Source organism: Danio rerio, chromosome 25 (genome assembly GCF_052040795.2).
Source record: "Danio rerio strain M-AB ecotype USA chromosome 25, GRCz13ab, whole genome shotgun sequence".
Classification (NCBI taxonomy): Eukaryota; Metazoa; Chordata; class Actinopteri; order Cypriniformes; family Danionidae; genus Danio; species Danio rerio.
In genome coordinates this window covers 32,869,740-32,894,139 of record NC_141045.1, presented here as the reverse complement: position 1 = coordinate 32,894,139, position 24,400 = coordinate 32,869,740, and the positions used below count along the sequence as shown (strand labels likewise).

The following is a 24,400-nucleotide window of genomic DNA, read 5'->3' as shown; positions in this document are numbered from 1 at the left end:
GTGTAAGGAGAAGTAAATAAAGAACTTTTGTTCATAGAAAACACAAGGCCTGAGAAGTTTGGGTAATAAACATCTGCGACGTCTGGTCTGAAGTATTTGCGAGCGCAATGTGGAACAAACCAATTGTCCCAACTAAAAACAATCTCTTCAGCTGTGTTCTTCCTTTATCTTTCGATCTGTAGAGGGCAGAGGGGAGGCATCAGATAAGAACACCTTGAGAGGTTGCTGACTGCTTTAACACAGTTGACACTTCATTATCTTATGGAAGGCTTTCATGTGTCGGCTGCATGTGTGTTGTTTTAGATGGTGGAGAGGGAACTAAATGCAACAGCAAGCTGTTATAGACTGACAGTCTGTAAATCATAGACTTTTTCCCTTAAACGGCAAAGAGAACATGGTAGGCAGATGGGAATGTAGAAACTTAAGGCCCTGGTATACGTCAAACAAAGTTTTATTTCGTTCTTCGTCTCAGGGCAAAAAGATATTGTCTAAAATGCCTTATAAGATATTCAGATAAGTACATTTAGAGGTTAGTTACACAATTATTAACGTAATCTGCTTGTGTAATTTGATGTACAAATGTTTGCTTGAAAATAAGGTTAAATTAAAAAAAATTAAGTAAAAATCTTTTTCTTCCCACATCTGAAACACCCTGCCCACATGGAGCTCACGCCTTAATGCTTCTTGCTTATAAAATGGTGCTTTATCGTCTTGAAATTAGCCGTCAGAAGATGGGTACACAGTGGTCATTAAAACAAGGATTTGGTCAGCAACATTACTCAGGTAGGCTCTGACACTATGCGTAATTGGTACTAATGGGCCCAAAGACAAGGCAGGATGGATCCATGCTTTCATGTTGGTGACGCCAAATTCTGCCTACCATCCGAATGTCGCAGCAAAAATCGAGACTCATTAGACAAGACAACGTTTTCCAATCTTATATTGTCCAATTTTGGTGAGCCTGTGCAAATTTTAGCCTCAGTTTCCTGTTCTTCGCTGAAAGGAGTGGCACCTTGTGTGATGTCCTGCTGCTGTAGCCCATCCGCTTCAAGGTTGGTCATGTTGTGTGTTCAGAGATGCATGTTGTGCGTTTGGCATACCTCGGTTGTAACAAGTGGTTACCAGTCTGGCCATTCTACTCTGATCTCTGGCATCAACAAGACATTTGTGCCCACCCACTGGATATTTCCTCTTTTTCGAATCAATCTCTGTAAACTCTAGAGATGGTTGTGCGTGTTAATCAGTTTAGCAGTTTCTGAAATCCTCAGACCAGCCTGTCTGGCACCAACAACCATGCCACTCAAATCACCTTTCTTCTCCATTCTGATGCTCGGTTTGAACTGCAGCAGATCGTCTTGACCATGTCTACATGCCTAAATGCATTGACTTGCTGCCATGGGATTGGCTGATTAGAAATTTACGTTAACAACGAGTTGGACAGGTGTACCTAATAGCGTGGTCAGTAAGTGTACACTACAACTATTTCTGTGCATTTTTGTGTCGAAGTGTGTGATTGGCTGTCATCAGTTTGTCATTTGCGTCACTGTTAGCTTAATACACGCCCTCCATCAAGCATTGACACGTACGCCTGATGTAAACAGGATGAAAGGGGTTTAAGTACGGTAGGGGAAGAGGTTGTTCGGTAAAAAATAAGTTTTAGAAATCATGACTAAAAAGTTAAATAGAAATTATCTGATTGAATCACTGAAAAGTGGCATAGTGCCACCTCACAGCAAGAAGGTCGCAGGTTCAAGTCCCTGGCAAGGCCAGTTAATATGGGTTTCCTCCAGGTGCTCCGGTTTCCCCCACAGTCCAAAGACTTGCACTATAGGTGAATTGGACTAACTAAATTGGCCGTAGTGTATGAGTGTGCGTGTGTGAGAATGAGTGTATGGGTGTTTCCCAGTATTCGGTTGCAGCTGGAAAGACATCCGCTGCGTAAAAAATATGCCGGAATAGTTGGCTTTTCATTCTGCTGTAGCGACCCCTGATAAATAAAGAACTACGCCAAAGGAAAATGAATGAATTAATAATTTTATCACTGAATGTTTTTTGGTAGCTTTCTGGACTTTGAACAAGTTGAAACTTGCTCACTATGGAGAATAAGGGAGCTCTCAGATTTCTCCTAAATAATCTTAATCTGTATTCCGAAGATGAACGAAAGTCTCAGGAAATTTGAACGACATGTTGTTCAGTAATTAATAACAAATTAAAAAATTCTGGGTGAACTAACACCCTTTCGTATAAAATGCTTTGGAAGCATTTAGACTTCCACTAAAAGTTTTAAGTCGAATGTAAAAATGCTGCTGGCCTGAAGTCCTGCTGACCCGAGGTGTCCCGGACAGGCCTCCAGCTGTTAACAGGATGGAGATGAGTCGAAGACAGATCAACTAGAGATGAAAAGAGAAGAGACGGAGGAAGAGGAGGAGCGACCAGAGTGAAGAAATCCTTGGAAGGAACTAAAAGACCTGATGCAGAGGGAAATGTGGAATTGCTCCAGAGACATCACTGAACCTTAAGAGTTAATAGCGTTTTCTTTTACTTACTTTCCTCTTCCTTCTTTTTATTTTATGTGAATGCATAGACATTGTGCAATCCATATTAGCCAGTTGGGATTTCAGGAAAGGAAGGCTACTTTAGGTTTACGTGTGAACTTAAGCACTGGGGACTAAAAACTCCATCTTATCTACGATCATCTGGACTGTTTTTACACTAAGGGCGATATGCCAGGAATATTTAAACACGCACACATAAGAAAAACAATGTAAACGTTTTCTCATTGCTACTGTACAGACGAAAACGATCACTATAATAGAGTATGTTATGGGTGTTTTGAGTCTGTTTGAAAGGCTGGAACTGAGAAACTTGCGAGAAAAAAGTACCAAACAGATTTTCCTACTCTGAGGAAAAAGCATTGCACATTTTTACCGCAGCGGATGCCTTTCCAGCCGCAACCCATCTCTGGGAAACATCCACACACACATTCACACACACACTCATACACTACGGACAATTTGGCCTACCCAATTCACCTGTACCACATGTCTTTAGACTGTGGGGGAAACCGGAGCACCCGGAGGAAACCCACGCGAATGCAGGGAGAACATGCAAACTCCACACAGAAACACCAACTGAGCTGAGGATCGAACCAGCGACCCACTACCTACTGCGCAACTGCATCGCCCGGCCTCAAACATGTAAATTAAAAAAACTTAGCTATTACCATTACTTATTTTAGTCTCAAGCTGGTAACTGGTCCACACACACACTGGCATGCGCTCGTAGCTCCAGAGAGCAGTGCACATCGGACAGTTTATGAAGCATGCTGCTGGATCATGTCCAACTATAGTTGTTAAACGTGATATTTAATTCATCTTGTCTCTATCTGATGAATCTTTGGCCTTGTGAATCTATAAGGTAACATGTCACAGCGTCAGTACACTGCTTCAGTCTTTCACTTTCACACTTGTACTTAGTAATTTTAGTGAAAACCTCAGATACTGTTGGTTGTGCACCATTTTTACCGACCAACCAAAAAGGGATTGACAGGTGGTAATTTGTGTGCAACTTATCTTTATTTATTTATGATTTGCTTATGGGTAAAACAAAGACCATGCAGGTCAGATAGTTCAAATGGTAGGCTACAAATAATTAATTTGTAAATAATTCATAAATAATTAATTCACCTCCGCCTATGACGACGATGTCATCGTCCATCCCGATGTTTTACATTAGACATCGTACGATGCCAAATTGGTCTACATCGCCCAACCCTAATACCTAGTTCAACCACTGTGTGTGAAACTTACATACAGCACTTTTAACTATAACATTTACTAAGTCAGTGACATCAGAAAGCATGTGCATTGAAAAAAATGACTGATTGGTTCAAAAGCCAATATGGTGTGCAAGTTGTGCAATGGTAAGAAATATAGTAATTAGGGGTGTCAAAATTAATTGTTTCTTCTGTGCACCGCGATGCAGACGCGGACAATTCTGTATTGGTTCAGTAATAATCATAACCAGTTATTATGTACTGACGTCATTTATCCCCTATGCGCTCTGTTGCGAGGGAGGTGAGCGCGAGTATTTACAACACTCAGCCAACTCAGGGCCGGTCCGTGGCATAGGCACCATAGGCATGCTAAGGGCGCTGTACATCCAGGGGGCGCCAGAAATGAGCGCGATTCAGTTGGTTTTGTTTTTGATTTTCCTGACACACATTCAGTTATAGATGACATTAACTCAAAAACCTCTTACCCTAAAAAGATCTAAAGTGTGTTTCCTACAAAAAGACAAAGCTGGTTATGTTTTACTGTCTTTCTTTTTTTTTTTCGCTTGACATTACGAGCACTGCTCCGTTTAAGCCCTCGCAATATGTATATAGCTGGGAGAGCTCGCACTGAGAGGAGCTCTCAGTAAGGGAGTGTCGGAAAAGTGCTTCTTTTTTTTTTCGTTTTTCTGCTTCGCTCAGCGCGAGCTCTTCTTGTTGCGAGAGCTTAAGTGTGTGTGTGTTTGTTTGTTTGTTGCTGTCTATGTTTGTGTATGTGTTTGAATAAAAGACAGTGTGGTGATTGTTATAGCCTCCCCCCTAAAATATAACACTGTATATAGAAAGCATCGTCAATGCACCGTGATATCGAATTGAACCGTATCGAAGGTATGATAATCGTAACCGAACCGAACCGTGAGACCAGTATAGGTTCACACCTCTAAAAGTAATACACACTATACTCTATATAAAAGTAAAAAACCAAGCCATTTTTGCACTGCCACCATTGATCAACAGTAAAACTGCTAAATCTGACACTCAGAGCGGAAGATCTGTGATTGGTTGGATTGGTAGTGTCGATGAGTGTGAGCTACTGCTACAGTATTATAACACACATTTCCAGCAAAACTCATAACACTGGCAAAGAAACTCAACACATTGAAACATAGAAACCCCACTGCCTGCTAGCATTTCAGAAGTGTTCTTGCCAGAACAGCACAGACAGAACGCAGAAGTATAAATGCTCACAACGGCATCAACTATGTGTGAGGTATGCACTGTAGGGTACACAGATCACTCGATACTGAAGCATATGCCAGCCTTTACAGCATAAAGACGGGACAGTCTTTCAGAACAAGGTGTTTAGTAGAAGAAATGAAAATTCTGACATCGAGAATGTGTGTGTGAAATGAGTTGATTTCCACATGGGACTTTTGCTTTCTGTTGTTTTTCAGCTGTCTTTGATCTAAAGACCTTCTTTGATGTGAAGAAACAGATCTGAGAAACAGGAAGTGCATGCTGTCTCAAACTTTATATTCTCAGAATAAACAAAAGGCGAAGGAAAGGAAACAAAAACATATTGTTAGACGAACGCGGACCAATAGATGCAAAAGGGTACCTACGTTTACCTGGCCATCTTGCCCGACGTGCACCTGGTGGATCTGTAGGTTGCCCTGCAAGACAGGAAAAAAAAAAAACATATGTATTCAAATTACAGTAATAGCTGAGTATAAGTATATTAGAATATAAATTTTCAAATTGGGTACGGATTTGTGTCCTAGGTTTTTTATACACTTTCATAAAAACATGAGTATTTGTGCTTAACAATAACAATGGAGTGGAATAAACATTTAAGTTAAGTATGCCAAATTGCATACTGTCTTAGTAGGTGCTACATTCCTGTTTGAAAGGTAAAAAAAGTAAAAAATAATGATTTCATTTCACTTGCCATTTTCAAAATAAGAGTCTCACATTTACATACAGTACGTTTATTCAATTCAATTCAATTCAGGTTTATTTCTTTGACGCCTTTAACAATAATTACTGTTTGAAAGTAGCTTTACAATTTTACAATGCACATTATTTAATGATCTAAGCGCAAAGTCTAAAGCACATTTGCGAAAAGCATAAGGACGTGTCCGAATCCACTTGTGCTATTTTAAAAATGGAAAAAAATGCTCTGGTCTAACAGGGTTGTGCTTTTTAGTTATGGGTGTGTTCTGTGCATAACATGCATTAAACCAATCAGAGTCTCATCTCCCATTCCATTTAAGAGTCATGGCAGAGTTTGCAAGTTGAAAAACTGAACACTTCACTAGCAAGAAAACAGTTAGGCAAATCACCAGCGCGAGGATAAAGAGTGAGCCTTTTCCATTCTGCCTCTTTACTTTACTTTTACTCTTTACTCCTTTACTTTCATGGATAAAAAAAACGGTGTTGTACGCACTCCACTGAAGACATTCATTAGCCTACATATTTAATTTTGTTTGTTAAGTACAAAGATTTGTTTCAAAATTTGTTTAATAATTTTCAGCCAAAGAATAAACGAACAATCATATTGAAGTGTGGTCAAAAAACTTAGTGGCATCCAAACACACATGCTATTCTTATGCCCCATATGGTGATGCAGACGTCTCTGAAACTTTTGATTAAAACAAATATAAATATGCATTTAATAAATAATACTGCTATCAATAATAACATTATACAAATACAAACTGTCATAATAAACTGAAAAAAGCCCCCGTACATGAAGGCATGTGGTTTTTATATTTATGTAAAAATTAATATTTTTGTGACATTGTAATGCTTTAATTTTATTCATATGTAAAGATACTAGTGTATTGCTGTTCATCCTGTGTGTATTAAGAAATGGGCAAGCGTTTTCGACCCACATATGCCCATAACTAACACGCTCTTTAAATTATAAAAACTCTGCGCTGGACTTTAGACCAGATTTAGTTGGTGAATGGTGTGGTCTATTTTAATTAAAAATAGCAACTCACCAACAATAACCAATAAACAATATTCCAGTTTTTCCTATCGATTTAATTCGAATCTTCGGATGGAAACACGGTTAATGACATCCCAAACTTTTGCATAGGTTTGAGTTCTTCTGTCAAACTGTAATTTCAAAAGACTCGTTCCCAAGAGACGAATGTTAACATCAAATGGAAAATCGGTTATGGATTTCGGGCTGACCACTTGTGATTGCACCACTAAAAAGGCATGTTTATACCAGGCTTAAATATGGCCTGAAGTTTCTGATGAACACCTTCTAGAGCATGTGAATGAAAAATGTATTCTCTCAGCAAATTTCAGATCTGGTTTTGTATCTCATTCACGGAAAGTGGCAGTTATACAACACGCAGTTTTTCATCAAGGATAAAATTGCTGCTCGACAACAAAGTTTCAATCATGTTCTCCCATCCGACGCTTAAACACACATACAAACTTGACAAATATTCTGGATAAAGGGAAATGATCTTAAGACGGCTCATTTCCTTTACAAACTCTCTCAGATAAATGGTTTTGATGAAGCGGGCCAAATATATTACAAAGACGGTCTTTGTGAGCGAACGCTGGATGAAGTGGCACGCTGTTGCTAAGCTCTAGACTCAAAAACAAACAATATCACTGAGGATTTATCCAAAAAAAAAAAAAAATCACCACTGAAAATCAATGCCATCATCAATTCCTGTGAATCAGTACAGGAAGACTGTTACGATTTTATTCTCCACTTCTTTCTCCTCTCTTTTCCTCTCAGGATGACAGATGGAGTTGATCCGAATGATGTTTACATATTTGCAGACACCTTTACATAATCTAGTTTAAATCCAGGACATTGTGCACTCAAACGCTTTACAAATGAGTGCTTTAGAGAAATCTATCTGCCTAAGATCACACTAAAACTGCTAGGGCAGATATAATGGATAGACGGTGGCCTTCTTACAGAAACACAAATGATGAGTGTATTTCCTCAGAGAAAGCAAATGTATGAATTAAAGGTAAAGTAACAAACAATGGAATAAAATCACTGTCATAAATATTTTATGTGTCAATAAAATTCACGCATCCGTAATCATAAAATCGTAAAGGAAAACGGAGCGTACTCGTAATTTAACGAGGGTACAATTAAAAAATCTGCGGTTAGAACACAGATACGACATCTTCTTTTCTGTTTGTATATGACTAATAAATTTACGATGGGTGTACTTTACAAACACGAAACATACTTTTATCAGGGACACGAAGTCCTGATTACGAGTACGAATCAAACAGCGACACTCCACTGCCAAAATTACGTCACCGCTGTCACAGGCATTAATAAACAAGCGAGAGTCATCGATCACAACGGTGCGCCTGCTGGCCACTCAGAGCCCCTACACACCGTCTCAGGTAAGAGTTTTGTTATTCCCTCTTTAAGAAATATCCGTCATGAGCTTTAATAAAGGTTGAGACTTAATGAGGTCCATTTTCGCTGTGTTTCTTGGACATTTTACAGAATCAAAATTATGAACGGGCCAAAGATAGTGAGCTAGCATAATGTAAGTTAACATTACAGACAGCGATCGCAGTATCAGTGAATCACTGAACACTGTTACAACTATAACGTGACATCTGTTGATTATTGATTATTGATCGAGTACGCTCCGTTCCTTTATGATTTTATAATTACGGATGCGTGAATTTTATTTACGCACGGAATATTTATGACAGTGATTTTAATCCATACAAACTGTATTTACCTCGCTGTCCTGCGTGATCTGCACCTGTTCCCCCTGTGGCACCTGAGCGATGTGAAGGTGTCCCTGTGGTATCTGTTAACAGGAAGATAAGATACCTTAATAATGAGACACTTAAAAAAATATATTTGCCATTTAAAAGTATATACAGTATATACATTTTTTAATACCAAACACACACACACACACACACACACACACACACACACACACACACACACACACACACACATATATATATATATATATATATATATATATATATATATATATATATATATATATATATATATAAACAAGAGTTCTTGCCTGTTCTCAAAACTAATTGGCAGATAGCCATGCGATATTCTGCAATAACAGCACTCTTACAGTCTCTTCACTTTTTTATGTTACTCCGCCCACATAGAGTGACAGCAGATCAATAGACTTACTACAGTTTAACAAGTATTTCAGCAGTTGGACAACACAATGTACTTTTGAGGCTTTTAAGGTGAAAATGTAGTTGTTTAGATTGCAACTGTTTTCTTTATTTCTATAGCGCTTTTACAATGTAGATTGTGTCAAAGCAGCTTCACATAGAAGAACATAGTGAAACAGAGTCAGTTCAAGTTTTCAGAGTTCAGGTTCAGTTCAGTTCAGTTCAGTGTGTTTTAATATTCACTGCTGAGAGTCCACAATGCAGTTTATTAATATGGATGGTGCCTATTTTAAAATAATTATTATTTAAATTTTATTAGAGTAAATTAGTAAATTTTCAAGTGAATTTCTGCTGATCTCAAGTCAGCTGCAAATGTGAATGATTAGTGGAAGAAAGTAGTTCCTCGTATAAAAGGATTTTTAGACTGTCCGAGCCTGTCCGAGGCTAAGCGTGGCGTGCACACACATAACAGCATGTGTTCTTTCGCGATTTTAAAAATATGAATGATGCGCATCCCTTGCTGCAAAAGTTACATTTACAGTACATGCTTTTGGTCATTTTAACGTGGAACTGAGCTTTGCAGAGCAACAAATATGTACAACTGGAAGGGAGGCGGTATATGATGCAATAATCGTTTATCTCGATTAATGGTTTTTCATAATCGTTAGAAGCCAAAATCGAAACCGGATATTCAATTAATTGCACAGCCCTAGCTCCAGGTGAACCAACTATTAGCTCCGACACGTGTCACAGTTGTTATGGTTACTCAGGGTTCAACGCTAAGGATTTTTCCTACTGGCCCGATTGGACCAGTGGCTCAGATTTTTACTTGCCCTGCCAAAATTTTCACTGGCCCCAGCAAAAAAAAAAAAAAAAAACTAACAAAAAAAAGTTAATTGCTATTTATTAGCCACATATATTAAATAATGGGTCACAAAATATTGTCTGTGAATCTAGAATTTAAATGTTTGAAAAATGTTAAAATATTTAGCAGTAAAATATAGGGTGTGGAAATGTGCGGGTATTTTATTGCAAAACAATAGGTGGCCGACTTAAAAGTGACGGCAAACTAAGCAAAACATCACTTCATTTTTTTGGTTGTGTTGTACCATGTAAATGTTTCCACAATGTTAGAAGCAGACGTTTTCGGCGGTTATGTTGCCGTCTATTAAAATTTAGTGACAAGGCAGCACTGCCCCGATCGGGCTAGTAACGATTCAGTCTACTGTCCCGAGCATCTCTCATGCTGGCCCCGGGCCATCGGGCAGTCTTTATTGTTGAGCCCTGTTACTACTGACGTTTTAAGGGAAGCGCATTTATTTCAAACTGCGATCAAAACTGACTGGAACTACCTGTGCATTAAACTATTTATTTGCACACCTTCCAGCCAATCAGATAGCTTATTGCATGCCTTCCAGCCAATGTGTTTGTGCGTATGCTATAACTATACCATTAGATATATCTTTTTATCTTGACGTAATCATTTTTTTTACAAATTATTGTAATGTAGGCGACGCAGTGGCGCAGTAGATAGTGCTGTCGCCTCACAGTAAGAAGGTCGCAGGTTCGAGCCTCAGCTGGGTCAGTTGCCGTTTCTGTGTGGAGTTTGCATGTTCTCCCTGCGTTTGCGTGGGTTTCCACCACAGTTCAAAGACATGCAGTACAGGTGAATTGGGTGGGCTACATTGTCCGTAGTGTATGAGTGTGTGCGAATGAGTGTGACTGGGTTTCCCAGAGATGCGTAAAACATATGCTCGATAAGTTGGCGGTTCATTCCGCTGTGGCGACCCCAGATTAATAAAAGGTACTAAGCCGAAACTAAAATAAATGAATGAATAATTGTAATGTAATGATGTTTTCGGATTTATGACAATAATTACGATAAAACGCCAGTTAATGTTTACTCTGTTAAATGTTTTTTTGATTGACATGTCAATCACTAAACAGAAACCCCAGATTTGACCATTTCAATGTAATGATGTTTTAATGATAATAATGCCATAATGACTGTATTTCTAGTACTTAAAACAACACATGAATTTCAGTATTAATGCTCCACTTGTATGACCTGGATGACTTTCGTCTCGTTCTGCACGATATTTCAGCACCGTGGTATGGAAACGGCACATTTTCCACAATTAATGTGATGTGCTTCCAAACATTTGATATTATTGGTTTTGCTAATCAGTTTTTTCCGCCACCACTTCACCAAAGTTCTCACAGAAAAGCCAAAGTTAGGAAAGTTTATAACAGAAGTTACACAAGCCATCATTCAAAACTAAAAAGAGCGTGTCATTGTTTGCCGTATCTGACAAGCTGACATTATCGATTATGTGCGAGCGACAAAACCTGAACACCAGAGGAGCCAAAGGCCTTGACAAAAAGTTGTTGCCTCCGAGAGTACAACTATTATGCTTCGGTTCAGGGAGATGTTACACAAACAACAGATGACAGATTGGTTTTGAGTCGGTCGGTGCCAAGAACTCCTCCGCAGATTCGAGTCTCTTGATTGTACATTGTGTATTCAGAGTTTTTGATTGTGCTGTCACAATGTATGCGGATCATATTTCGGATGGTGTGTAGGTTTGGAGGTGACTTCATGCAGCTGTGAGAGTCAGAGATCATGTTTGGGTTCAAAAGAGGTCGCAGGATTGGGCAGAGCGGAAATTCTGCTGCTAAACCTCCGTTAAAGGCTTGCAGAGGGTTGGAGTTTCCTCTTGCGACTCAGAAGTTCTCAGAGAGATGTTTGAGTCATTTGTGCAATTAATAAAGATATCAGATTAACAGGTATGTATGCATTATGTTACGAGATGTATAGTCTTGCAAATGTTATACATTTGTGAGGTCATCAAGGTGTTGCGACTTGAATTTTGTGATATTGAACAAAACATTTTTTATAAAGATAATTAAACAACAATGTTTTTACAAAGTTACACTCATTGTATAACAGTGATTTGTTCAGTTGACTTTCGAAAAAATGTATGCTTAAGGGAGTTAATAATATTGACTTAAAAAAAATAACTGCTTTTGTTCTAGCTGTAATAAAACAAATACGACTTTCTCCAGTAGAAGAAATATCGAGAGAGGGAGGTTTGGCCTATTGGATGATGCTGAGACAATACTCACAACTTGCACCTGTCCGTCTTCTCCTATACGGTGTATCTGGACTTGTTGCGTGGCTCCAGCCAGAGCGTAGTGCAAGGCCTGCTGGGTAGAGGTCTCGATAGCCGATGTTTCTGCAGCCGAGACTCCATCTGTTCCAGGACACACATAAACAAAGTTTATAACACGGTCCAACTATGTGGGTCAAACCAGAAACTAGAGACTGGGTCAAATGGTGTCAAACAACTGGATTCAATAACAGAGGATACTCAATTGTAACTGCCAAACACACACACACACACACACCCTCTCTCTCTTTCTCACTCACTTAAAGAGATCCCATAATATACTCTGCCTCTAAACCTGTTTGAGTTACTTTCTTCTGTTAAACACAAAAGATGTTTTGATGAATGCTTTAAACTGGTAATCATTGACTTTTTTTTGCTATGAATGTTAATAGTAAATATCTTCTTTTGTGTTTGACATAATTAAGAAACTCAACAAGTTTAAGGGTGCGTAAATAATGGCAGAGTTTGCAATTTTGGGTGAACTTTAAGCAAGACTGGAGACTACAATCTGTTCCCCATCACATCAAATTATAGTACCACCAGACAAACGGCCATTTCCATACACGGCCACAGGTCATGTACTCCGCAAAATTTGTATGAACGCGCGCAAACCCAAACAAATGTAGAAGAGAGCATACGATAAACAAGGTTCTCATAGATGAAGAAAAGCGCAAGAGTTCACATACACACACCCTGAACTTGAGGAAAATCCCTTCCGACTGCTATTGGATCTGATCCAGTGCATCTGCCAGATTAGAGCGTGTTTATACAGCGTAAATGATCTCAAAATACACAACACAGGCTCTCGAACCTAGCAGCCCAAACACTCTCGTGCCCTAAAATTGTATGCAAACCCAACCCCTCAGTCTAAACAACAAGCATCACCGACAGCACAGACACTCTAAACACACACTCGCCGCAATTCTGATTAAAGGTCGACAAGTTGTCTCTGGAAAAATGGTGCGGGTGTTCATTTAATTGTTAAGTGATTTTAAATCAGCGCTAATGGCATTTTAGCAGGCTATCTTGCTTTTTTTTCTTAAAGCAAAAGCTCAAAAATTGACACGGCTCAGCGCAATAGCCTAGTGGTTAACGCGCCGACATATGGTGCAATAGCACGTCAGGGCATCGCGAGTTAGAATCCCAGCTCGACGACATTTCCCTATCCTACCCCCTCTCTCTCTCTCCCACTTCGCTTCCTGTCTCAATACTGTCCTATCTAATAATAAAAGCAAAAATAAAAAAATAAAAAATTGACACTGCTGTATACAAAGTTAGAATGGGATCTCAATTTGGGTCTTTCTCTGAATGCGGATGAAAAGCAAACTGGATTCAAGATGTGCAAAGTGAAAGTACCCGACCTCATTACGTCAGTAACAAATCACTCTTTGTATTACGCTGCCCGACTGCCTGTCTTAGTTTCAAGCATGGTTTCATCAAGGTCCGCTACTGATGTAATGGGGACGGGTAATTTCACTTTTCACAGCCACTCACCTCTCCTCGTGTTCAAACCAAACTAAGATCATTGCGGTTTTTCACATGGCAGGTTTTTACATCCTTACGTCCTTCATACATGTTGAGTTCATCAACTTGAAGAGGGAATATGTCTTGACATAATCCACGCAGATGTGACTTAGTAAAGCGTGAAGTCATGTATTTTTTTAGTTGTTGCATTAGACTAAATGTAAATCCCCTCGTCAGGCAGAGCCGGAGGAGCATGAGAGAGTGGACCAAGGCGCATCAAACCAAAGGTATTGACAAATGAAATACACACAACTTAAGACACTTAAATGCTTGTACTTGTAGTTTCTGCACCAGCTCTGCGATGCACGTCTACAACTTCATACATTGGGTTAAATTAGGCTGTCCAGTCTCCGTGTTCAGTACATTACTTCTATTGTATTTGTTACCTGCGGGTGGGGGAGGGGGGATATGACATCAGCCCTGTGACATCAGAAACAGTGACATTCAAAAATGGCGGCACTCTAGGTGCTTTCACACCTGTGAATCGATTCAGTTGTTCCGAAATAGAGATTACAAAAGTTACATTGTTGCTCTTTGTTCTTGGTGCGGTTCGCTTTCACACTGCAAAGTTTCTAAAAGAGCTAAAACAAATCTAAACTCTCCTCACATTGGTCAGAGTGTCAGGGTTTATTTTGCAGAGTCCCACTTAGCTCAGCTGTCAGGAGAGGTGGTGGTTTGGTGGTGTTTGACAAGGTGCAGGCGACGTGTCTGAAGAGTGAGGAGAAATGTGCGACGTAGCCTATTTGAGGACTGGGAGGGAGACGCGAGATTACCGGGAGATCATCATTCGTTTTCGGGCATCCAAAGACTCGCGAAACTTCCCACCCTACTCATAATTCTCTCTACATATAGTCGTATGCCGATTACATATCCATAAAACACAGTGATATAACAACGCTCAGATCGTATCGCTTTCTTACTGCAATCGATCCGCTCCAGAGTTCGTTTCAATCGAGCCGAGACCACCTCATTCAAGCGATCTCGGAGCGATTGATTTGGCGCGGATCCGAGAGCGATTGGTGGTTTCACATATGCCAAACGAACCACGCTAACTGGGCAAACGAGACAGGTTCCGAAACAAAAGTGTAGGTGTGAAAGCACCCTAAAAACTATAGTAAAACATGACGTTTTCTTCTAAATGGTTACATTAATCGAGTTTAATATATTTTCATTGAAGTGAAATCCAATGTACAAAATAATGTAAACTTGACCAAGTGCTTCGTTTCCCCTTTTAGTGTTTAAAGCACATTTATGCACTGTGTCATATCACTCAGCTCTTAATGTTATTTCTCTGAGGTGAAAGGTGGCAATATTCTTCAGAAAGGTCAGTTTATATGGAGATTAATATAAATTCCTGCCTGTGTTTTTAATCATTCATTCATTTTCTTGTCGGCTTAGTCCCTTTATTAAACCGGGCCACAGCGGAATGAACCGCCAACTTATCCAGCACGTTTTTACGCAGCGGATGCCCTTCCAGCCGCAACCAATCTCTGGGAAACATCCACACACACTCATACAATATGGACAATTTAGCCTACCCAATTCACCTGAACTGCATGTCTTCGGACTTTGGGGGAAACCGGAGCACCCAAATGCAGGGAGAACATGCAAACTCCACACAGAAACGCCAACTGAGTTGAGGCTCGAACCAGCGATCCAGCGACCTTCTTGCTGTGAGGCGACAGCACTACTTACTGCGCCACTTCATCGACGCTTGTGTTTTCGTAAATATTAAATCCACAAAATCATCAGAGCAGAGCTCATTATTATTCATGACCATTCTAAATATGGTCAATATCAGACCTTTTCATCCTAGGGGCAAATTCTAAGGTTATAAATGGGAATGTAAAACTGTTTCTGGAGACTTTTTACACATACCAATCTGTAAACAACAGAGAACAATTTTACATAGTGTATCAATGCATTCTATGGCACCTTTAAATGTAATTTAGGTTTCATGTTCTAATGGTTAGCATGATATTTAAAACAAATGAAATTTTTCACCATGTTTTAAAATGCAGCTGCTTAATAAACATAATGTTAATGTTTGCCACTTTAGTGCCAATTTTTATATTTGTCTTTTAGTGGTTAGTCTGTCTTTCATATCTCTGCAGTTAGTTACTATGTTTTAGAAATGTAATAAACTTGATAAAGTATAAAAACTTGTTAACAAAATCTTTTTTTTACGAAAACGGTTAGAGCACATGCTTGAAAATACAGTATGCTAAAGGCTGCAAGCAAAAATACCTGCTTGACCAGTATGTCACCACTTATAAACAGAATTCAATTCAATTCATGACTAATTAACAGTTGTTTGAAAACAATTAAATAGTTGTTTGACAAAAGTGTCACGGCTTATTAAATAAACAGAGCTCCATCAGATCCATGGCCTAGAAATTAAAGAATGTGTAGAAACATTGCAGCGTAATGTAAGCAGACAAAAATGATTGTATGACAGAAATGTCACCGCTTGTTAATTAAGTACACACACTTTTGTCAGATCCATGGCCTTGCAGTTAGTGCAGGTTCATAAATATGGTATAGTAATGAGAGCAAAGAAATGCTGTTCAAATATTCAAAGACTTCTAGGCTTCATCGTCTAGCGGCTAGCATTAGTGCTTAAAAACATAAGTCTAGAACTATTTGTAATTCATTGCAATGCTCATCGCGCTATAATTTAGCAAAGTTTGCAAGCAAATATGAAATATCATTCTAAAATTCGTGATTCATTCTCTTCAAATTGTTAGCAACTATGTGAAAATTTTGAAACTTATAAAGTTTGTGTGTGCATTTGTGTGTATATATTTACAGGGTACATGCAGGAATCCTAAAGGAAATTTCAATACTTTTTTAAGACTTTTTAAAGACCTTCTCAGATTATTTTAAGACCTCATCGCCACTTCAAGTTCTAATCAGTATCAAACCTTTACCTTAATAAAGTTGTAATTAAACAAATGAATGGAGCACAAGCGTGCAACAGAACTCAGATAAGCTCGGAAGAAACAAACCTTGAAAGAACAAATTGTTATTAAGCGGTTGTTTTCAGCGACAGGTTTCAGCCACTGTTTAAACTCGTCTTTCTCCAACCGGGAGTATGCAAACTTGCATTATCCCATTTTCTGCCTGTTTTGCTCTATAGCAGGGCTATTCAATTAGTTTGTCATGGGGGCCAGTTTATGCAGAGAATCCCAAATGAGAGGCCGGAGAGATATGACTTGCAATATGAGTGATGACACAATAGTATATAAGCCTATATGTTGTATTTTGGCTCCTTAAGACACCCATATTGTATTTTTCTGTATTAAAATGTTGATATGTTGTATTTTGAAACTACATAACATCACTGCATAGTACAATGGGGCTTTTTTTACAAACATATAAAAATGTTGTATTTCAAAGCACAACAAAAGCAGTGCATTGCTTAAGTTGGCTTTTTCTACATTTAAACACATTGATATGTTGTTTTGAACTCCATAACAAATAGGAATGCAACAATTATAGATTTTGGTTGTACGATTATACAGTCTGAAGAATTAATCATGATTTCACGGTGGTCAAGTCTAATGTAAATTTAAGATTTATATTAGGTAAGTATTTAAATGAACTGTTGTTATCATCTGCGTTCATACATACATAATTATTTTAATAATTTGTAATAATTCGTCATATCTTTTGTTTACATTGCACTGAAAGCCACGCGCAACTCTTACTGCTACGGCGTGAGATGTTTTCTACTCAGTGCGTCTGAAAGGTGCGAGCGCATTGCTTTGCTTGCATGCGCATATTGGCATGTATTCTTTTATTGCAAATAACAAACTTGCGCGCGGAAAAGATGCGATGTGTGATAAAAGCTCGGAATTTTAAGCTAGCACACAGGTAGCATAACTTTGTTTAGCTGCAGTAGTTTCATTCCGTGTAACAGAAACAGAGCATTGAGAAGCCCGTTTACAACATTGTATTCAAATGTTTTCGGCTGCTTGCACCACTCGCTTAATGTCAGGTAACTCGCGCTCTGCGCATCCTTCAACTGCAGCTCGTACTGTATTGAACAGATGGACTTCATAAATGTTTTTCGACTGACATAAACTTATTTTTGATGTCTTGGCCACGCTATTTAGAGGGTCGGAACAAATTGCCTCGCAGGTCGCCAATTGAATAGCCCTGCTCTATGGTTTCGCTACATAAACTTTTTGTGTTTGTCGCAAATTACGTGACATCACCCAGACAGAGGAGCTTGACACACCCGGCCTGAACCAATCGAGGAAAATAATTATATTTATGCTTTTTGGAATCAAACACTTGGACAAGACTTTGGAATCAAACACTTGGACAAGACTTTGGAAATTCCCCCCAAACTACACTCGTACTTGTTTGGTACTTCCGAGTGTAATTACAAAAAGGGCACAGGTTGAGCCCTACCTGTGCACATTTGGGTTCAAAAACAACACGCAACATACAGCCCACAGTCAGTGCAAACCTCTCATCTGTAACTTTAATCTTCACCAGCACATGTAAACTCTTGTTAGAAAAATAACTGTCATTTCGAGTACATAATAGTCCAAAAGTCAATGATAATAGTTAAACATGGCTGTTTGTTTATGTTTTAGGTTGCTGAAAGAATCATTTGCTCCTTTGTTGTTTCAGGCGTCACTCTCCTGTTTGTCTGTTTCTGAAAGGATCTGATGTCAGAATCACTTCAATAATAATGTGCAAGTTATTATCTTCAGCGCAAGAAAGTCGTTATTTCAAATATAGACGTGCGGCGAGCGAGCGTGAGAATGCAAATTTGCTTGCACTATTAGCTCTTCTACTTGGCTTTGTGGCTGTTCGTAAAGGCGATGACAAGGTTTGTTAAAACTCCGGTCGACCATGGCTCATTATTATATGTATGTATTATTACAGTGTCATGTCTCGGCAGTGTATTTAAAAATGGCCTTTTCTTTGTTTTCATTCTCCTGCTTGTGTATGCGCTGGTGAAGTTTATTTGTAAACTTACAGCGTTCAGCTGAGTGTCTTGCTCTGCCTTTTTGGTACTCTTTTGCTGTGCTAGGTACCCTTGGGAAAGGTTACCCAAAAAGTGGTACGGTATGGTTCGCTTTTTGGTACCTTTTGACAGTGAAAACAGCCATAAAAGCTACCTAAATGTACCATACCACTTAGGGGAAATGGGCCTTTATTTTACATTTTGTCAAAAAGATCCCCTTTAAATAAACACAAAATTGTACGATCTAAGGCAGGCCATTAGATTTAATTTCTTCATGCCTACGCATCAAAACTGAGATATTTTTGTTCTGGGATGGAAAAACTTTGTTGGTCACATAGCAACAATCCACATGTTCCTCTCGAAAAAAGGCAGAGCACCAGGTGGCCTGTTCATAAGCTAATAGATTAATATACCACGCAGGGAGCTTCCTATTCCAGCTGGACAACTGAAGGAGGTGAAGCAATCGTAAGTGTATAGACCATTGTGGTGGCCAAACACACAGGATATTCGGGTTCGTCCGAAACGAGTCAAAGGTGAAGGCCTGCAAATTTCTGAGAGGAAAGGACAGGACGTGAGGCGTTGTACTGAGATTAGAACCATCTGTTAGATGAGGATACATTTTTCTCCTCACACACAAACATAAGCCTGCAAACAAACAACCGTGTGCGCAATGACTTTTACGCAAATGGACGCAATGTTATACAGTTGACATCAAAATGATTAGACCTCCTGTTTATTTTTCCCCCAATTTCTGTTAAACAGAAAGATTTTCTTCAACACATTTCTAAACATAATAGTTTTAAGAACTTATTTCTAATAACAGATTTTTTTTTTATCTTTGGCATGATGATAGCACATATTTTACTAGTTTTTATTTTTCAAGTTACTAGTATTCAGCCTAAAGTGACATTTAAAGGCTTAACTAGATTAATTAGGCAAGTTTGGGTAATTAGGCAAGTCATTGTGTAACAGTGATTTGTTCTGTAGACTATTGGAAACTAATATTTCTTAAGGCTGATTAATACTTCTGCATCAAGCGCACGTGTATGCTCCGGAGCAGCCTACGGGTGGATGCATAGCCTTCGCTGCACACACCTCTCAAAAAATGTTTCTACACGTCGCAACGACGCGCAGCAAAAGTGGGCGGGACCGAGAGCCTTGCAAACCCATTAGAGCAAGTGTTTACAAGTGTCGAGTTTCGTGAAGGAGGTCCAGATGGAAGCCTTGGTTTGTATTTATCTTATAAGTAAAGTTGTTGCACAAATTTAGCAAGTTTAAGCGACTTCTACGTGAAAGTAGCATTCAGAAAAAACAAAACACAAGTGAACAAAACTCGACACAGAAGAACATAAAAACCTCACTGCCAGCTAGCGTTTCGGAAGTGTTATTGCAAAGCAACACAAACAGTGTGCAGAAGTATAAATAAGGGATTTATAAAGCATAAATAGTCCTCCCTTCAGATTAGGTCACAAAACTGCATGAAGTTGAGTTAATAAAGCAGGGGTCACCAAACTTGTTCCTGGAGGGCCGGTGTCCTGCAGGTTTTAGCTCCAACACTAATCAAACACACCTGGACAAGCTAATCAAGGTCTCACTAGGTAAACTTGAAACATCCAGGCAGGTGTGTTGAGGCAGTTTGGAGCTAAATCCTGCAGGGACACCGGCCCTCCAGGACCGAGATTGATGACCCCTGTAATAAAGCATTTATTAACATACAATTTAACTATTAGTATATGCCTAAATAATAAGAATTGTAAATGATAATTTGAATAGTTTATTAACCTTTTTAATAGTTTATTTAACCTTTATTAATAGTTTCCTTCAGAAACAAACACGAGAGTGACCCCCGAAAAAAACAAAAGAACAAATGATCCTTTCAGCAACCAAAAACTAAAACATTTACCTACTCAATCTGAATAATCTTTAAAAAAACACCAGCTACACTTAAATAACTAGTTTGTAAATAATGCAATACTTAATTTAGTAATGAAAAATAAATCACTAACATTACAAATATGCTTATAAGTCAAGAATACAGCATTTCTAGCTTCAGTGGTCAACTGCTTACTAACGTTTATTAATGTTGAGTTACTGCTTAACAGATAATGAATTCACTATATGCTAATGCTTAACAAACAGTTCATAATGTGAAGTTATTATAAAGTCTAACCTCTTCTTTTGCTTGTTTTAAGGAAAAAAACTCACTAAAGTTTGACTTTTTATTTCTGAAAACAATACTATATTTTCACTTGTCTAAAAATGCTCCTTGACTAAATAGTTTTTAGATTTTTAGAATAGAAACAAGACAAAAACTCTACGTTGCAGTGTAATTCCATAACACATGGTACATCAAGTACTCGCAGCATATGTTTACATTCATCTGAACACAAACCAGCTGGGTCTAGAAACAGCATCAAAATTAAAACCAAAAAGGTCTTGGAGGTTTGGTAAGGATAGAGATCAGTACCTGAGCTGCTCTGCGACGCAGGGGTCCGGCGTGAGAAACTCTTAACTGCCAAACTCTGTCCTCGCTGTTTCCTGCGCCATGCAGTACGACATTTAGAATCGATGCTCTGCTTAATGCGATACCAGTCGGACTCGGTAATGGCAAACTTGAAGAACAGGTGACCTGGTTGCACACAGAGAAAGACATTCACAACCATGAAATAATACAATCTATGGTCTACCAATTAGCTTACATGCTAAAAACATAGCATTTAATACAAAAACATAAATAGTAATATGACAAAAACTACACTACTTATTAGTTTATTGTCATTTAGTTCTTAGAAGTTTTTTTTCTTCATATTATGTTCTAAGAATAAACAAAGAAATTGTACTGTTAGCAGCAAGCAAAGAACTAAAAAGCTTACTAATAACAAAGATTAGATTACACAAGACATATCACTCTTATAGTTTTGAATGGGCAAAAGTTTAACAGTCAATATGGCGAATGAAGCCATCTAGTACAGGAGCCAATCATTGATCGCGACCAGACACGAGTTTCTCCAGATTTTGTGTGACTCGAATGTTTAGAAATTAAACTAAAGAGACAGTTGTTGCTTAATTTCATTAGTGATTCCTAAAATGAAATTTAATCATAACTTGACAAGTAATTTTTTTTAAAATGACGTTTTCTCATTCAAACAGAACGCCTGAATGCTGTTGAATGCAATAAATATACCTAATTTTGAGTTTTTAGCAGTTAGCTTTAAGGGTCACGAAACACCAAAACACATTTTTTGAGCTGTTGACAGTCATATATGTGTCCCATACTGCTAAAAACACTATGAGGACACCTGTATTTCACTAAAAAGTGTAAATTGGTTGTTTTTGCGTTATTTCAAGCAAATTCGTACTTCCGGTTTGAAACAAATTTTTGAAGCTGCGTCACCTACCCGCACCTCAACCCGAAAATTACCCTCTCAGTAATGTAAAAATATAAATTATAATGAGAATTATTTATATTATTTATTAAATAACCCATTAAATTGTAGTTTATTAACATCTACCCTCAACCCAACCCTAAAACTACCCTCACAATAATGTAAAAACTGTAATTATAATGGGAATATTTTATATTATTTATCAAATCATCCATTATTGAATTTTATTAACATCTACCCTCACCTTAACCCTAAAACGACGCCTCACAGTAATGTCAAAAAACTCATTATAACCAGAATTATTAATATTATTTATTAAATGGCCCATTAATTAATTTTATTAATATCTACCACCACCTCAACCCCAAACGTACCCCTCACAGTAATGTAAAAACAGTCATTATAACCAGAATTATTAATATTACTTATTAAATGACCCATACATTAGATTTTATTAATAAATACCCCCACTCAAACCCCAATGTACCCCTCACAGTAATGTCAAAACACTATTTAAAACCAGAATTATTTGTATTAATCAAACGACACATTAAATCATATTTTATTAACATCTACCCCAACCTCAAGCCTAAAATTACCCTCACAAAGATATAGAAAAACGTATTATATCAATAATTATTTTTATTATTTATTAAATGATGCATTAAACTGTATTTTATTACCATCTACCCCCACCCCGAACCAAAAACAGTTAAGTAAATAAAAAATAGTCATTATTACAGTGTCAAACAAATTATGCTATATTGGTGTGGTATCCACAGCTTAATCTCTTTTAGACTTTATTACTGTCAAGTAGGGTTTGTTTGTTCAAAAGTTGCACTCTTTACACATCTAATTGCCCATAGCAGCTCGTTCCTCGAACCCAGAACATTAGTTTGATAATCACAGCATGTTGCATGAATTTACGCGCATATTGATGCGACACAAGATTAGTTGTGAATGAGAGGCGTGGTTAGAGACACTTCTAATTAGCTCATGTGGAGAAAATGAGTCTGGTGTCGAGGATGAGGCAGAACCGCAGATGAGCTACTTGAGAACTGAGATGATTTGAATTAGACGAGACAAAACTGAGAAGGATTAAATGGAATAAATCGAATAAGATTAAAGATCCAATTAGTCACAGACAGAGTTTGGAACAGATAGGCTTCAGAAGCGGTTAATAAAAACATTAAATATATAAAAACAGCAAAACCATATGATGTTTGATTCTTTTCATGATACAAACTGACGGCATATTAATGTAGTTTGCTTCTGGAACAAATGACTTAGGAATTGGTTATGGCCAGTGGTCATAAGATTCCTGAATCATGTGAGCTTGTTCTTTTTACTGAATCAAAACCACATAGCTCAATCAATGTAGTCTGATTCCTAACCAATGACTCTCATGAATTGGTTCTGTTTGGTGAATTAAAACCATGCAGTGAACAAATCTTAAACCGAATCAAAACCACATGTCTGAATCAATTTAGTCTGAATTTTAAACACAAGACTTTTATGAACTGGTTCTTTTAGGTGAATCAGAATCATGTAGAAAATAACTTCAATATTAGAGTTGTGAACCTACACTAGTCGCACGATTCGGTTCAGTTATGATTATCATCCCATCGATGATACACTCAGTGATGTGATGTCAGACGCAATGCACTTAATGGAGTGGGCCATAGTGAGAGAGGGAGACAGAAATGGAGTTTACTTTCATTCTCTCAATCGCAGTGAAATAGAGGCTTCTGCTGTAAGTGTCAGTAAAAGACTGTCCAGCAAACACACACGCAGTAAAATTGAGCACAGTTTCTCTGTTTTTAAGTAGTTGGAGCGTTGTAAAGACTGTAAATATTGCATTGTAATGCTCGCCTCCCTCGCCACATTAAGCTACGACAACTGTCATGTTCAACAGCGAACGAACCACCAGATGTCGCTGGTAAACACTCACTCATGGAACTACAAATCTGCCAGTAAATGGACTACATATTCAGTCATGCCACACACACACACACCTGCTCCAAGTCTCCACTGATTAGACTCCCACAGCTGATCCTGCTTCAAGACTGATTACACACAGTATTTAACCAGCAAACACACTCATTCACATTGCCGAGTCTTGTTTACTGATAGTGACATTACAACGCGTTTCCTTTGTCTGCCTTTGCCGTGTTTTGATCCTTGCCTTGTTTATTTATTTAATTCTGTTTGCTGCCTGCCTCTGACCATCTGCCTGTTATTTTGACTTTGACTCTGGATTGCCCTCATACATCTGTTTACACCTGTAATGACCATTGCTTGCCTGATGATTCTGAATAAACCTGCATTTGGATCCAACTTCTGTTGCTAGTGTCACTCCCCGACGTTACAACAACGTAGCGCATATGAGATAAATGACGTC

The 24,400-nt window shown here is 38.3% G+C and overlaps 1 protein-coding gene across 8 annotated transcripts in view; it reads right to left on the bottom strand.

The window, feature by feature from the left end:
* banp (BTG3 associated nuclear protein) overlaps positions 1 to 24,400 on the bottom strand; it is a 419,239-nt gene that overhangs the window by 375,779 nt on the left and 19,060 nt on the right. For 3 of the 8 annotated variants that reach the window (XR_015525741.1, XM_087310788.1, NM_001020632.1), the window contains 4 exon segments: positions 21,081 to 21,242; positions 12,062 to 12,189; positions 8,521 to 8,592; positions 5,395 to 5,445 (listed from right to left, as the gene is read on the bottom strand). Coding sequence is in view for 4 of the 8 variants with exons in the window: in XM_087310788.1 (XP_087166914.1) it covers positions 5,395 to 5,445; positions 8,521 to 8,592; positions 12,062 to 12,189; positions 21,081 to 21,242 (413 nt within the window). In the remaining 4 variants the exon portion in view is untranslated. 8 annotated transcript variants of the gene reach the window in all.